The 15,863-nt window shown below is 41.5% G+C and overlaps 1 protein-coding gene and 1 long non-coding RNA gene across 4 annotated transcripts in view; one reads left to right on the top strand and one right to left on the bottom strand.

The window, feature by feature from the left end:
• Positions 1-6,070: 6,070 nt before the first annotated feature.
• dnah5 (dynein, axonemal, heavy chain 5) overlaps positions 6,071-15,863 on the bottom strand; it is a 437,381-nt gene continuing 427,588 nt past the window's right edge. For all 3 annotated transcript variants that reach the window (XM_051935611.1, XM_051935612.1, XM_051935613.1), the window contains exon 79: positions 6,071-6,592. In XM_051935611.1, coding sequence (XP_051791571.1) covers positions 6,441-6,592 — 152 coding nt within the window. In that variant the 3' untranslated portion in view covers positions 6,071-6,440. The remainder of the gene's footprint in view (positions 6,593-15,863) is intronic.
• The window catches only part of LOC127530043 (uncharacterized), a 454,116-nt gene continuing 445,508 nt past the window's right edge, over positions 7,256-15,863 (top strand). The window contains exon 1 of the long non-coding RNA XR_007936576.1: positions 7,256-8,022. This is a non-coding gene — a long non-coding RNA (uncharacterized LOC127530043). The remainder of the gene's footprint in view (positions 8,023-15,863) is intronic.

Raw genomic sequence — 15,863 nt, 5'->3', positions numbered from 1 at the left:
AAAAGTAACGAGTTGAGTGTTGTCCAAAGTAGCGTTTCTTCTTCACAAACGTACTCAAGTAAAAGTAAAAAGCATGGTGCAGTAAAACTACTCTTAGAAGTACAATTTTTTTAAAAAGATACTCAAGTAAATGTAACTCGTTACTTCCAACCTCTGCTGGAAGGTCATCTTCCGGTTCAAGAGCTTCAAGCTATGAGTTGCATTTCTGAAAAGAACACATTCCCAGGGAGCATGTGCCCCCCGCTGAACACAGAAGTACTCCTGGGGCTGGTATAAATGACCCAGGAGAGTTAGAGTCAGGGGTGGAGGATAGTTAAAGCTCGTCTGGATCGAGTGGAGGAATATAGGAAAAAGAGATGAAAGGAAGAATTATTTACATTGGAATTGTGAAACTGTGAAGACAAAATCCTGTACAGGTATTGTGATTAATAAAAACATTCATTTTGAACCTGGGACTTTTGTGTCAGCAATTGTGTCTAAGGTTTGGGACTTAGTTGCTCCACGTAATTGCCATAATGATTTTCCCCAAAAATGATTATCTCTGTAACAAATTGTTAAATTATCTATCTCCTAACAACATGATGTTGTATTATTTATTTATTTATTTATTTATTTTGTCAGGTGTTGGTATTGTATCACCATCACGAGTGGCAGGTGCCGTGTAAGTAAGAATTTCTTGAACTGTGTACACATAACAATATATCCGAGCTTGTTAAACAAAAGGAAAACTTGTTATTTTAATTAAGTAAAGCCCAAAGTGAGGCTTCTTCTTAAAGGAGGTTATTGTGTAAAAAAAATTATGGAAAAATAGCCCACTAGTCAGTATGAAAGCATTTCCATTAAGCAGGCCAAATTTACATTTTCAATTTTCTTGGGCTGGGTGAAGATGATCGTTGCTTTAGAATGTCTTAAGAATCTAGGACACCGAATTTAAATGAGGGAAAGTTTTTTTTTGGTAGCCTGGCAGTGTAAAAAAGAAAAAAGAAAAAACTTTCATCTTTATACATAAAAAATATTTTAAGATCAAACAGAATGGCATATAGAGGAGACAGACAAAAGTGTGCACTGAATTTAATTTGAATTCTTTTTTCTGCTAATAAATATCTACATGAGTACAAGCATGCAAACTGACAATCTTATAATTTAAAGAATGTCTTTTACTAACTAATAAGAATTAATAACTCTGTTTCTAAAGTAAGACTGGCTGTTTTAATGTGGACATTGATCTTCTTTCATGTAAAGTTTGCTAGGGTGCCCACAGCTGGCATACTCCTCTTGAACCCCAGGGCATCAATACTCAGGAAGGACCAGGGCGAATGAGGACACAGAACAACAGAAAGAGCTGCTAACAGTGCTTAGTGTTTTTATTCCTCACTTCAAAGTGCTAACAGTGCCTTGCAGTCTTCAATTAATAAATAAAGTTAATAAATAATCCATGATAAAATCAGATAAAAACAGCAATAAATAAATTCCTTCCATACATTAAGAATTACGGTAACTACGCAGACATCAGATTTCTTTTCTTCAATCTTTTGCCATCCCAGTGCTTCTTCCTTCCTCTGTCTCTTCAGCTTACCCTTTGGGTCATGCAGGAGAGCCGAGATCGCAACAGTGAAGGTCCCTCTCTCCAGCTTTCATCCCAACCACCATCCTTCGGTATTCATTGGGATCTCCATTGTCCTGCCACCTATCTGTGGCCCAGCAGGAACCCCTGGAGTACTCTCCACTCTTCTATGGTGCTAAGCTGAAGGGACCCACTCCTGGAACGCCATTCTCCTCGTTCTCTTGTGGGGCCGCCGACTGCTTTGCCTTCTTGCCACCATGCTGGCTCACACTCTCGATTCTCTCTCTCTCTTTTCTTGATCCTTGGTTTCTCATGATCTCCCCTCTAAGCTACTCAGGCTCATGTTATGCCATTGTGGTTGCAGGTGCCTTAATTATGCCCCATAGAGTGTTAATGAGGAAACTGGCTCAACCGATCACAACTTCACACACACACATAATTAAGTCAGTCTCTCCTCCAAACACCCATGGAGGCTGCACAGGTTTACCACTGCGTACACCTGATTGCACTGGTTTTATTAGACGTTCATACACTATAATGGACTCCTACTGTGCACCACATGCCTACAGCATATATTTTTTTTGTATGAGTACATGTTTATGATTGTGATCGAGTTGGGCTAAGGACAGAGTCCCAAGAAATATTGGAGTGCCAACCCAGGTGCCCTATTTAACTCAAATAAAATACAAAACAGACACAGAATGGCGCAGAATAATAGAAACAAATTAAATGACAGCCTTCCAGGCACTTATCTGAATTGCTCTGATGGGCTTGGCTTGTGGTTGACTCATAACCAAAATGGGATGCTTTCTCCCATGCATGTCCAGTTTTTGCATGGTTCAGACCAGAAGGGGCAGAGTCAGTTGCCCTTATTGGACATCTTCTCAGCACTGTGGAGGAAGAAGGAGATGATACTGTTTAGGACAGCGCCCCCTCTCATCCCAGAGTGGTCTTACATACGTCTGATGAGTCTGGAAGATGATCCTCCAATTAGGATTTGTGGCAATAAATAAAGTGTCCTTCAGAGCTGTTAAGTCAAGCACGACAGCAAATACCCCTGGAGAAGAGTGGTAAACTAACATTGTCCTATATTTCACCTAAAGGCCAGAGGACGAGTCCAACAATGAACGCTGATGTCACTTATGGGTTTGTCTCAGAGGCCCTGCCTCTTCTGCCCGCTCAGGATATTTAAATAAGAAAAACAACGGATGCTGGCGATTATTTCCAAATCTGACAGAAACAAAAATGGCGCTCTGCAGCAGAGACCAAGTTCAATGTGTCTGAGAGAGGCAGTGAAGGATGACTGTGTCATGAATCTGGGAGTACCTTAACATTAAGTTCCAAAAACATAGCAAAACACCGACTTGAGTTACAAAGAGGAAACAAATGATCTTTTTAAATAAAAATATGTATCACAAAAATGGTCTGGAAGTGCTCCAGGTAAGCACAAAAGAAGTTGCCTGAAATATGGAATCCAGTAGCAAAAAAATCACAATACAAAATCCGAACAAATGGTCCAAAAGAGTGCCAAAAGATCACAAAAGTACAGTATTAAACACAAAGTCACTCACACCACTACATGCAGTCAATGAGCTGCATGGGACTTCTCAGCTTCTGTAGGGTTGAGGGAGTCCCATGATAGATAGATAGATAGATAGATAGATAGATAGATAGATAGATAGATAGATAGATAGATAGATAGATAGATAGATAGATAGATAGATAGATAGATAGATAGATAGATACTTTATTAATCCCAGGGGGAAATTCACATATTCCAGCAGCAAAAATATTAAATTAAAGAGTAGTAAAAAATGCAGATAAAAAAACACAATAACTTTAGGAGTGATCAATAAATAAAAATAGAAAAATACACATATATATACAGTCATACACAGAGCTGCTGAAAAGGCTGCCACTAGAGAAGGACAGGTAGCTCCGCCGCTTGGAGAACCACCCTCAACATACAGGAAACATAACAAAAGACACACTGGATCAGTGGCATTGTGTAATTAACTGGGGATGATCCTGTGCTGATCTGAAATTTACAATAATGGGACTAACATTCGGGTTTAGCACTATTGCAGTGTGTTCCAGAGCTAAGGGCTAGCAGTGGTCCGTGACTGAAACTTAGTGCAGTTGCAGTGTGCTTCTTGGAGTCGGAAAAGGAGAGCAAAGTGTCATACTACCTTAGACCATCTCTTGAGCAGGTTCAATTGGTGTAGTGGGTGATGTTACAAAATTAATTCTGCGGGCATCAGAAAGACATGGCGAAGAACAATTCTTCCTCTTCATCTTTTCCCATGTGGGGTCGATGTGCTTGGTTAATCTTCTCCATACAGTTTGGTCCTGTACCTCCTCTCCAGTTAAGCCCCTTTCCTTCAGATCTTTTTTTACTTTATCCATCCACTTTGGTCTCCCTAGCTTTCTCTTCCCTTGGACTTCCATTCCCATCACTCTTTTGCCCACATATTCAATGTCGAATTCTCTTCATCACATGTCCATACCACATGAACCTACTTTCCTGTACTTTCTTCTATATTTCCCCTACTTTTGTTGTACCTGTGACTGTCTCATTTCTTATTCTGTCCTTTTTTTATTACTCCTCACATCCATCTCAACCTTCTCATGTCTGCCACAGCCAACATTTTCTCCTTATCCTTTACTGTCCATGTCTCAACTTCATACATCATTGACAGTCTTACTACTGTCTTATAAACCTTACCTTTAACCTTTGCCACACAATACTCCTGATACCTTCTTCCACTGCACTCTGTGGGTTATCCATCTTGGGCTACCACTAATCCTAGATACAGTACTTAAATGTCTCCACTCTTTTCAGTAGCACACCCTGCAGGCTAACTTCTGAATTCTGGTCATTACTAAGCCTCATCTATTCTGTCTTCTTCTTCCTATTTTTCTTCAGCCCTCTATCTTCCAAAGCCCTTCTCCATTCTTCCAACTTCCTCTCCACTTCCTCTTTTCTAGTGCTACTCAACACAATGTCATCAGCAAAAAGCCTGCAGTGGAGGGATTGATCTTTTACCCCATGACCCAACACATCCATACCCAGATCAAAGAGTTAAGGACATCTACAAGATCCCTGGTGCAGATCTCGTCTAACTGGGATCTTGCCTATTACCCCAACACTGCTCTTTTAACCGGAGTCCTCACTCCCTCATGTGTATCCTGGACAATCCTCACTTACTTCTCTGGTCCTCCTTTCTCTGGCATGCACCTCCAGGCGTTTTGATGTAACATTCTATCATGAGCATTCTCCAAATCAGTAAACGCCATATGTAAACTTTCTGTTTTTCTGAGTGTTTCTCTATCAACTGCCTCAATGCAAAGAAAAAAAAAAAGAAAGAGAACAATTATTCCATAAAAAAAATTGGAAAACCAAACATGAGGAGGCAGAGCTGTAGGATGAAAGTGTGGGTTCCTTTCATGAAAGTGGCATTAGGTATCACATAAGGCATAAGGTATCACATGTGCACGTCAGAGGGTCACCCTAGGAGTTCCTCCTATGTGTGTTCCACCCAGGGCTGTGGAGTCTGAGACAATTTTGGGTACCTGGAGTCGGAGTCGGCAAAAATGTACCGACTCCAACTCCTAATAAATTTAAATTGTAATGAAAAAAAATACAGCAAGTTCAAATGTCCCCTTTCACAAACATTAGTCATAATGAAGTACTTCTCTGCTGTAAGAATAAAGCCCAGTGCATAGTTGTGTTACTACTAGTGTGAAGTTCAGCTGAGCTATTATACAAGCTGACATTCACAAATGTAATCTGGATTATGGTACATTACAAAAAGCGTTTTCATTTTATTTCAGATATAATGTGTTTAACAAGTTCATTTGAGTGTAAACAAGTGTAATGATGTAGGTGTAGGTGTGTGCTATGGCCTGATGTGTGTTCAGGGGTTCTTGTCTTTTGTTTAAACAGGCCAATACGGTAGAGAGTCAGCTTCCCAGCCGGTAGTTCTGTGGTTAAATGATGTGCATGTTGCCTTCCTTTAATCAACATGGAAAATACATTAGCATATTAAATACAGAGGATTCAGGGAGTTGGAGTCACAAGTACCAGAAACTAAGGAGTCGAAGTCGAAGGATTTATGTACCGACTCCACAACCCTGGTTCCACCACCCCGAACCAAAAGGGGGCACTGCCACTAAATGTCTTGTCTTCTTCTTCTCCCTCCACAGTGCAGAGAGATCGCCTAGTGAAGGTAACTGACTCCACCACTTCTGGTCCCTGGGCCATGAAAGTGAAACTGCCCTGGAAAGGAGGAGTCACTTCTTGTTCAAAGCGACCTAAGCAGAGGAGCAACACAAAGCGACAAAGTCATTCAGACTAAGCTAGCCGGAGTGATATGGTGGCAACAGCTTTGTTTCTTTTCAAATGCCAGGTTGGCGCCCCAAAAAAATTTGTCACAGTATCAGACTGTCATTCCCACAAATGACCAGGAAGGAGAATATATATACAAAAAAAAAAATGAAACAGTCTATTTAAAAAAAAAAGTTTATTCATGGCATCTTTATCAGGTAAACGTTTGTAATCCTTATAATTCATGTTTAATTTGCTACTATTCACCTTTAGATATCTTTACACAGTATACAGCAATAATAGTGTTTTTTATTCCAAAACATACAGTAATATGTACTGTACAGGTTCAAAATATGAAAAGCTTCAATTTGTATATTACAGTTTCTTAAATTAGGCCGTACTGGAGAACATGTTTGTATTAAAAAACTAAAGAACTTTAATTGATCAACCAAAGTCATAATCTGCCATTTTATTTTTCATAAGATATATCAAACTAAACAGTGTATCATAATCATAACAATACAAAGTACGCATGCACAATGAATACGGTTACTTCACATCGCAAAGCAGAGCGACGCCCCGTAGGATCCAGTGGTCCGGCATTTGCACCGTTCGCAGGTCCACAGCCGCAATGTAATTCAGATCCGTCCGCACGGGCTTTTTGTATATTGGACAGGAGTACAAGCGAGGATCTCTTGTACCTGTGAATAACAGAGAAGTGTAACAAAATAAAATGTATTTTTATTCAAATCAATCAGAATTAACAAGAATTTCAAATTATATATGTAACATAGTAATACACACTCAATCCAATTCGAGTTACGGTTGCTAGGGAATGTTAACGTTAAATTAGTTTTGCATTGGATAAGCAGCATTTTTAACCCTGCCACGCTTTCTTTCATCTTCCCCTTAATTTTGACCCATCTTCCTGTCCCTGCTGCTGTAAAGCACCCACAGAATATGACCCGGCCATCACTAGTATAAGAGGAAAAGGTAAAAGGTGCTTGAAACTGCCTGCCTGTTAAACAAGGGCCTCCTGACTCTATTTCAACCCATACTCTTTATGTTAAGAAATGAGAACATACCTAACCTTTGTGCTTTAGTCTGTGATAACAGTTTACATAGAAGAAGGTTAGGGTGATAAAGGATAAAGATGGAAACGTACTCACAAGTGAGGAGAGGGTGTTGAGCAGATGGAAAGAGTATCTTTGAGAGGCTGATGAATGAAGAGAATGAGAGAGAGAAAAGGTTGGATAATGTGGAGATAGTTAATCAGGAAGTGCAACAGATTAACAAGGAAGAAGTATGGACAGCTATGAAGAGGATGAAGAATGGGAAGACTGTTGGTCCAGGTGATATACTTGTGGAAGCATGGAGGTGTTTAGGAGAGATGGCAGTGGAGTTTTTAACCAGATTATTTAATGGAATCTTGGAAAGTGAGAGGATGACTGAGGAGTGGAGAAGAAGTGTACTGGTGCCGATATTTAAGAATAAGGGGGATGTGCAGAGCTGTAGTAACTATAGGGGGATAAAATTGATAAGCCACAGCATGAAGTTATGAGAAAGAGTAGTGGAAGCTCGGTTAAGAAGGGAGGTGATGATTAGTGAGCAGCAGGATGGTTTCATCCCAAGAAAGAGCACCACAGATGCGATGTTTACTCTGAGGATTTTGATGGAGAAGTAGAGAGAAGGCCAGAAGGAGTTGCATTGTGTCTTTGTGGACTTGGAGAAAGCATATGACAGAGTGCCTTGAAAGGAGCTGTGGTATTGTATGAGGAGGTCGGGAGTGCCAGAGAAGTACGTAAGAGTTGTACAGGATATGTACGAGGGCAGTGTGACAGTGGTGAGGTCTGCGGTAGGAGTGACGGATGCATTCAACGTGGAGGTGGGATTACATCAGGGATCGGCTCTGAGCCCTTTCTTATTTGCAATGGTGATGGACAGGTTGACAGACGAGATTAGACAGGAGTCCCACTGGACTATGATGTTTGCTGATGACATTATGATCTGTAGCGATAGTAGGGAGCAGGTTGAGGAGACCCTGGAGAGGTGGAGATCTGCTCTAGAGAGGAGAGGAATGAAGGTCAGTAGGAACAACACGACAGAATACATGTGTGTGAATGAGAGGGAGGTCAGTGGAATGGTGAGGATGCTGGGAGTAGAGTTGGCGAAGGTGGATGAGTTTAAATACTTGGGATCAACAGTACAGAGTAACGGGGATTGTGGAAGAGAAGTGAAAAGAGAGTGCAGGCAGGGTGGGATGGGTGGAGAAGAGTGTCAGGAGTGATTTGTGACAGATGGATATCAGCAAGAGTGAAAGGGAAGGTCTACAGGACGGTAGTGAGACCAGCTATGTTATAAGGGCTGGAGACAGTGGCACTGATCAGAAAGCAGGAGACAGAGCTGGAGGTGGCAGAGTTAAAGATGCTAAGATTTGTATTGGGTGTGACGAGGATGGACAGGATTAGAAATGAGGACATTAGAGGGTCAGCTCAGGTGGGTCAGTTGGGAGACAAATCCAGAGAGGCGAGATTGTGTTGGTTTGGACATGTGCAGAGGAAAGATGCTGAGTATATTGCGATAAGGATTTTAAGGATAGAGCGGCCAGGGAAGAGGAAAAGAGGAAGGCCTAAGAGAAGGTTTATGGATGTGGTGAGAGAGGACATGCAGGTGTAGCACAGCAAGATGACGAGGACAGGAAGATATGGAAGAAGATGATCCGCTGTGGCAACCCCTAAGAGGAGCAGCCGAAAGAAGAAGTCAGTCAGTCAGTCAGGTATTTTCTAACCTGTCTAATCCTGAACGGGATTGCATTGGAGGTGGGGCGCGTCTTAAGTGGGGTCTGTCATGCCTATCCCAGCTAGCATAAGTCATAAGGCCGGAAAAAAAACCCTGAACAGGGTGCCAGTCTGTCCTACTCTGTAAACCAAATGTTTAGATGAGATTTTTAATGATTAACCTTTAGGGACCTTCAGATGTTACTTAATGGCTCTTGGTATTGCTATAGTATGTACCATTTATCCGAGTGCTCATTGGTAGGATTGAATGTTTACTAGCTACTATATGCAAATGATCCTAAGTGATAACAAAATCTGTTCTCTTAAGGGACAGTTTATACTTCATGCTCAGAATGCTTAAACACACATGCATCATGGCCGCCACATGTTCTCAGTGTTCTTTTGACGCATCTTCTGAGCACGTCCTCAGAAATTAACACAACACAAGAATGAGTTGCAGTACCAGCAGAAATATGGATGGTGTGTTTGTGCAAGTTGTGGTTCGGAACGTCAACATCGTTCTTTACTATCAACATGTGACAGAAAGCCACATCGCAGCTCCAACAGGATCAATCTGCATGCTTTGATGTTGGATGAATGGTTCGATGCGGTGGAGCAACTCATCAAATTTAAATTCTGACATGCAGATGTCTTCATGGTGCTTTTCTTCATCCAATTCTCACATGGGCAACGCAAGTGTTGCATATTCCCCATCATAATGACATGATACATTTAAAGGTATCACATACCATCTCGACATTCGGTGTGTTTTTTGCACCTTTTGCAACAGCATTAAGATGCAAACAATTTTTATTTTTAATATCTTTCTTCCCTCAACTTACAACACAGTGAAACCGGACATTGTTTTCTCCATGTGATGATTTCTCGCACTGACACCTGGTGGAATCCTCCATATTTACTTAAAGTGTGCACACCAATATAGACAGTACACTGCTTGCATAGCAGCAGCATCCTCAAGCTAATGTGACGCATAGCATTACCTATGTCCCCGGCCTAAGAGTAAGTAGACTTGCTATGGAGAGCCTTGCTGCTCACATGCTCAGCCCCCACTGGTTGGTGTAAATCAGTGGTCCTCAATTACGGTCCTGGAGTCCGCAGGTTTTTATTCCAACTAGTTTCCTAATTAGAAAGCAGTCCATGCTGATAATGAAACTTGGTATTGTACTATTTGGCTTGTTAATGCTTGTTGCATTCATCCAAGAGCAATTTGAATTGCACTGTAGAGTTTCCTTCTGTGAGAACATTATCCATGTGTTTTGTGGACCAAAATAGAATTAAACTTAATGGTCCTTCCAATTCCCCTCTCATTCATTTCTAAACACTTCATGGTACGCACATTAGCTGGAGAGCTGCTGGTTTATTGATTATCTGCATCTCATTATTAACTAATACCTGATTAAGAAAACGAGCAACAATTAAAACTTAAACGCAGCTACTAAAATCTGAAATGGGCAATTAAGGGTTCTGAATGATAACAGGCAAGAGAACTAAAATTAAGCCCAAGAAACGTATTGCTTTAGTAGTAAATAAAAGGCTTCTAATTAAGAAGTTGGTTAAAGTGAAAACCTGCCATCATAGCAGACCTCCAGGAGTGTAATTGAGGACCTCTGATCTACAAAGTAACTAAAATTTGTATTTCATGAATGAAAGCACTAACAAGGCATAGAGTTAAACACCAACTTTCATTATCAGCAAGGACTGAACTCTAATTAGGACACTGGCTGGAATGAAAACCCGTAGCCACTGTAACCCTCCAGGACCGTGACTGAGGACCCCTGGTGTAAATGAAGGATGTCTTTGGATTTCATTTATTGGGATAATATGAGACTTTTTTTTTCTTTGTTTTCCACAACATTGTGCTTCACACTAGGGATGTATTAGGCAGGTGATGAGCAGTGGCTGGTCTTCTTTGGACACACTGTTTGGAGTTCTGCCTAAAGAGTTTGTTTGTCTCTTCAGACCAGAGAATCTTCCTCATTCACTCAGAGTCCATTAAATGCCTTTCCCTCAAGAGTGACATTCATCTAGCCACTCTACCCATTAACCCCTGATTGATGGAACAGTGCTGAAACTGTCATCCTTCCAACAGGTTCTACGATCTCAGCAGAGGTCTACTAGAGTGGCCATGGGATTTTTGGCTTGACCAAGAAATGTTTTGCCTGGATACTCAGGTTGGCCTGATAGCCATCTCTAGGAAAAGTCCTGGTGATTCTACACCTCTTCCATTACACATTTATTGAGGCTTGGGAACACTCAAAGCTTTAGAAATGGATTTATCCCTTTGTCCTCATCTGTGCCTCACCTCAGTTTGATCTTGGAGGTCTACAGAGTGCTCCTTGGACTTTGTGGCTTGGATTTTGTCCTGACATGCAGTGTGGATTGTAAGACCCTCTATACACAGGTACATGTGTGCCTTTCTAAATGATGTCCAGTCAATTCAGTTTACTACAGGTGGACTCCAATCCAGTTCTGGACACATCTCAAGGAGAATTAAAGCAAACAGGATGGACCTGACCACAGGTTGGACTGCCACAGCAAATGATGTGAATACTTCTATGAATGTAAGATTTCAGTTTTTGAAATTGTATAAATGAATTTGTAACCCTTTCTGAAAACATGTTTTCTCAATGTTAAGTTTATGATTAGGTTTAAAGCAGGAAGAACGAGTGTAACCACACACAAACACACATCAACATAGTTAATGCCTTCCTCAGAGAAGCCCGATCCCCCTTTCTGAGGGGTGTCATTAATGAAAGTTAAGGGGCACATGCTACAGGCACTGTGGGGGACCCCAACCAGGTCATCAAACTCTGATGATACCGAGCGGGTGCCATAAACCGCTAGATGCCGCTTATTAAAGTAAACGTGCAAACGCTCTGTACACCAAAGGCCGCGCACTCCTTAAAGTTTGTGGTATATACACAAAGGGTTGCCATTTAGGGCGTTACGGTGGCGCAGTGGGTAGCGCTGCTGCCTCGCAGTTGAGAGATCTGGGGACCTGGGTTCGCTTCTCGGGTCCTCCCTGCGTGGAGTTTGCATGCTCTCCCCGTGTCTGCGTGGGTTTCCACCGGGTGCTCCGGTTTCCTCCCACAGTCCAAAGACATGCAGGTTAGGTGGATTGGCGATTCTAAATTGGCCCTAGTGTGTGCTTGGTGTGTGGGTGTGTTTGTGTGTGTCCTGCGGTGGGTTGGCACCCTGCCCGGGATTGGTTCCTGCCTTGTGCCCTGTGTTGGCTGGGATTGGCTCCAACAGACCCCCGTGACCCTGTGTTCGGATTCAATGGGTTGGAAAATGGATGGATGGATGGTTGCCATTTATGTTACTGTAGGGACCCTGAACTCTCCTGAACCCCCCACCGCCAGTTGTCAAAGTCTAATAATACCAACTACCTGCTGTGGACGACAAAGGGCAATGTTGATCCACTGTGCCTAGGGGCTGCAAATGGGTTTCGACCAGCACTAAGGACATGTGCCATAGACAATAAAAAGGGAAACAGCAGCATGTTAAGTATGACGTGCAAAAGGAGCTAAAATTCCCAAACATGCGGCAGATTCCACAAAGTAAAGAAACAAAAGGCCAACGAAACTCTACATCAGAATTTAAAAATCTAACAATTATCATCAATTGTTAACACAACTCCTATTCAACAAAGATCAGTGATGGTAAAAATATCAGAAGAATCTGCGTTAGAATGTAGCTGGGCTACATAATAATAGGTATTTTTTTTGTGTCTGTTCTGAGTTGCGTTTTGTTTTCATCACCCCGTCCCCTTCATGTATGTGTGTGTAAGTAAATGTTGTCCCCGTAAGTCAAATGGGGAAAGACGATGAAGGGAGGCCGCAACCCCAAGATGGGAATTTCCTGTTTACTCAAGCAATTGCATCTGGGAAATTCAGTTTTTAAACGAGAGGAGCAGAGAAGGATGGATAGGTGAGGAGAAAGAAAGGAGATCGAGAGAAGAAAGGAGCAGATTTACACATTCATTTTCCAACTCATCATCACTTCCATTCATTGTGCAATTCCACTGCTTGCTTTTTCAGTATCTGAATCATCATCACGACAACCAGTGCAGAGAAACCCCGGGGTCTGGATTCCTATCAGCCATTGCCAAGGACTTTCACGGTGAGGTCGTTTTGTATTTTCAGGAAGAAGCAAAATATCACTTCAGCCAATATTCAATTACTAGTCATTTAGCCCGTTACAATAACGGGCGCTAGAACAGTAGTACATAAACATTAGTATGAACAGTCTATATTAAATGGCAAGGGACTTTGACCTCATTCTTTTTGTTGGTCGTATTTTTCTTTGTTTCAGCCTTTCTTTTGTTGATGTTTACTTGCTGAGCTGACCGTTCTTTGTGGGCTGCCACCATGTATTTTGTGTCTTTAATTTTCTGTGACAGTAATACTGTCTTGTACGGCTCTATTCAATAAGGGAGCGCACAAAAAGGCGAGCTTCAAAAGGGCGACCTCAATTGAGTGCGGCGAATAAAGGCTTTGCGCGCGCCTTTATTCGCTGCGCCCAATTGAGGTCGCCCTTTTGAGGCTCGCCTTTTTGTGCGCGCCCTTATTGAAGGATACCGTCTTGTACGTCCGTAATATACCTTTAATTTTCTCTGGCGGTAATACAGGCGTGCGCGTCGGTAATATGCCTTTAAACTCCCCTGACAGTAATACTGGCTTGTGTGTGGCTGTGATATGCGTCACTGTATTGTGTACCTTTAATTTCCTCTCACAGTAATACTGGTTTGTATTTCCGTAAAACGCCTCAAACTTTCTCTGACAGTAATATCGCACATTGCACCGTGCCCCGCGCATGCGCACTTCACCAGAAGACACCCACACACGGACACCTGGACGCACACAGGGATTTTATATATATAGATCACCGGACTTTATTAGCTTTAGACTCATTTATCACATACATTTCAACTGCCGTTTACATTGATCTGTGTTTGTGTTCCATGTTTATTCATTTATTGTTTAGGGGCAAGGGAGGGTTTTTGTAAATATTGTATATTCATGTGTTCATATAAATAATATATGTATATATATATATATAATCATTCAGTGGTGTCTTTGGGATAGTGGTGAATTGTGCGCACATATATAGTATTGTGTATTTGTCGGCCTTTGTGTGTGTATACAGTAGAGTCTCGCTTATCCGACATAAACGGGCCGGCAGAACGTCGGATAAATGAAAATGTCGGATAATGGGAGGTGTTAAGAAAAAGCCTATTAAACGTCAAACTATGTTATAATTTTACACATTACGAACCTAATAATCATGTTTTACAACAAAATAGAAAAAAATTAACTGAAAAAATGAACTTAGCAACAAAAAATAGACTACGCTTACGCTCGCAACTTGTAGTTCTTGTTGGGTTTTTTTTTGCGGTGGGACGTCGGATAATATGAAATGTCAGATAAGCGAAGGTCGGATAAGTGAGACTCTGCTGTATATATATAGATTTATTTACTGTCAATATATCTGCACTTGATTTTACATTGCTGACTTGTAGTGCCTGTTATTTCATCGTTTGGGGGGAGAACGGACTGTTTGTAAGGAGTACGGCTTGTTTTTAGCTTAAGAATCTTCAGGTTAGCCAAGGCTGTAGTCTTGGTAGTTGCCGGTCTGGGTAAAGGGGTCGGCTGTTAGAAGCAAAGAAAATGATTTTGCAGTATTACTTTGGTGCCATGGATCTCTGTTGTGAATACATAACCTTTGCAGATAAGAAATCATTTAAAGCTTCTACACTTAGATTTGATTGCTAAACCAATAGTCCACACTTTATTAAGGGATCAGTCCAGCTAGTAGATAGTAAATTCCTTCCTAACAAACCGATTAAAACCTTTCACCCAACACTATACAGTGGTACTTTGTACTTCCAACGATTCTAACTTCGAATGTTCCACAGCAGGAGTCGCCAACTCCGGTCCTGGAGGACCACCGTGGCTGCAGGTTTTCATTCTAACCCTTTTCTTAATGAGTGACCTGTTTTTGCTGGTAATTAACTTCTTTTGAACTAATTTTAATTGACTTGTTCTTGAAGACTCAGACCGCTTAATTGTTTCTTTTTCATTAATTAGCAGCCAAACAATAATGAGATACAAAATGAGCCAAAACAGCTGGTGTCCATCCATCATACAATATCTGAAAATAAAGAAGGGTGAAGGTCTCAGGAATGTCGATCTGCTCAGGTCCCCAAACATTTTAACAGAGCTCTTAGAAAAGAGAAAATCAACAATTTCAAAAATGTCTGCTAATGCACCGCAAGAGCAGCAACAAGCCATGAAGTTAAAGAACAGGTTTAATTAACGATAAGAACTGACACCTCATTAAGCAGCTGGTTGGAGTGAAATTGGTTGGAGTTTGAAGCCCTCACTTAATTGGTCTTCTGTTGGCTCTCTCAATTCACATTTCATTTCTGTTTAGGTGCCATTTAAGGAAACAAATGAAGCAATTCAGAGGAACGATGAAGAAATTCAGGGGAGCAAATCTTAAAAAAGCAATTCAATTAAAATGAATTCACAAGAAGTTAATTAGTTGCACAAACAGGGCACTCATTAAAATAAAGGGTTGGAATGAAAACCTGCAGCCATGGTGGTCCTCCAGAACCGGACTTGGTGACCCCTGTTCCAGAGTTCGAATGCTAAATTCAAGAGAGATATGATCTGGAGTTCAGACTGTGCACACAGTGAAAAAAAAATGCAGCAACAGATGGTGCTTACGCAGCGAGTCTAAACATCATCTGTTGTTGACATACGGTCATAAATCCCCCTCTTTCTCTTACCAGAGTCTCTGGTCCTGTGCTTCTGGTGTACTGTGCAGCCTGTTAACTCGATAGCTGTATTTGGAATGAGTGAACGAAGCCCGGTCTCCGGAATTAGCAGATTGCAACCGTCCTTAACAATCTTATTTACTGCAACCTGCAGCTTCAATTTGTGCATCTTGTTTGCGAGGGATCATACTTTGGTGAGAAAAATACTAGGAAGAGACGGCTTCCATGGGGATCCCTGACACCTGGCTATGTCCCCTGGGATGTCATAGAAGCAGAGAGACTCGGCTGTAACAGTCCGCCTGCTGCATAGTCCTATTTGTAGAAGATAGTGCTGGTTGTAGACGTTATTCGCCCAGCAGAATGTGATTATGACGAACAGCAACACATACACAA

The sequence above is a fragment of the Erpetoichthys calabaricus genome, chromosome 13 (assembly GCF_900747795.2).
Source record: "Erpetoichthys calabaricus chromosome 13, fErpCal1.3, whole genome shotgun sequence".
In the NCBI taxonomy this organism is placed as follows: domain Eukaryota; kingdom Metazoa; phylum Chordata; class Cladistia; order Polypteriformes; family Polypteridae; genus Erpetoichthys; species Erpetoichthys calabaricus.
Note: the sequence above shows the minus strand (reverse complement) of the source record. Positions and strands in the feature narration are given on the sequence as shown.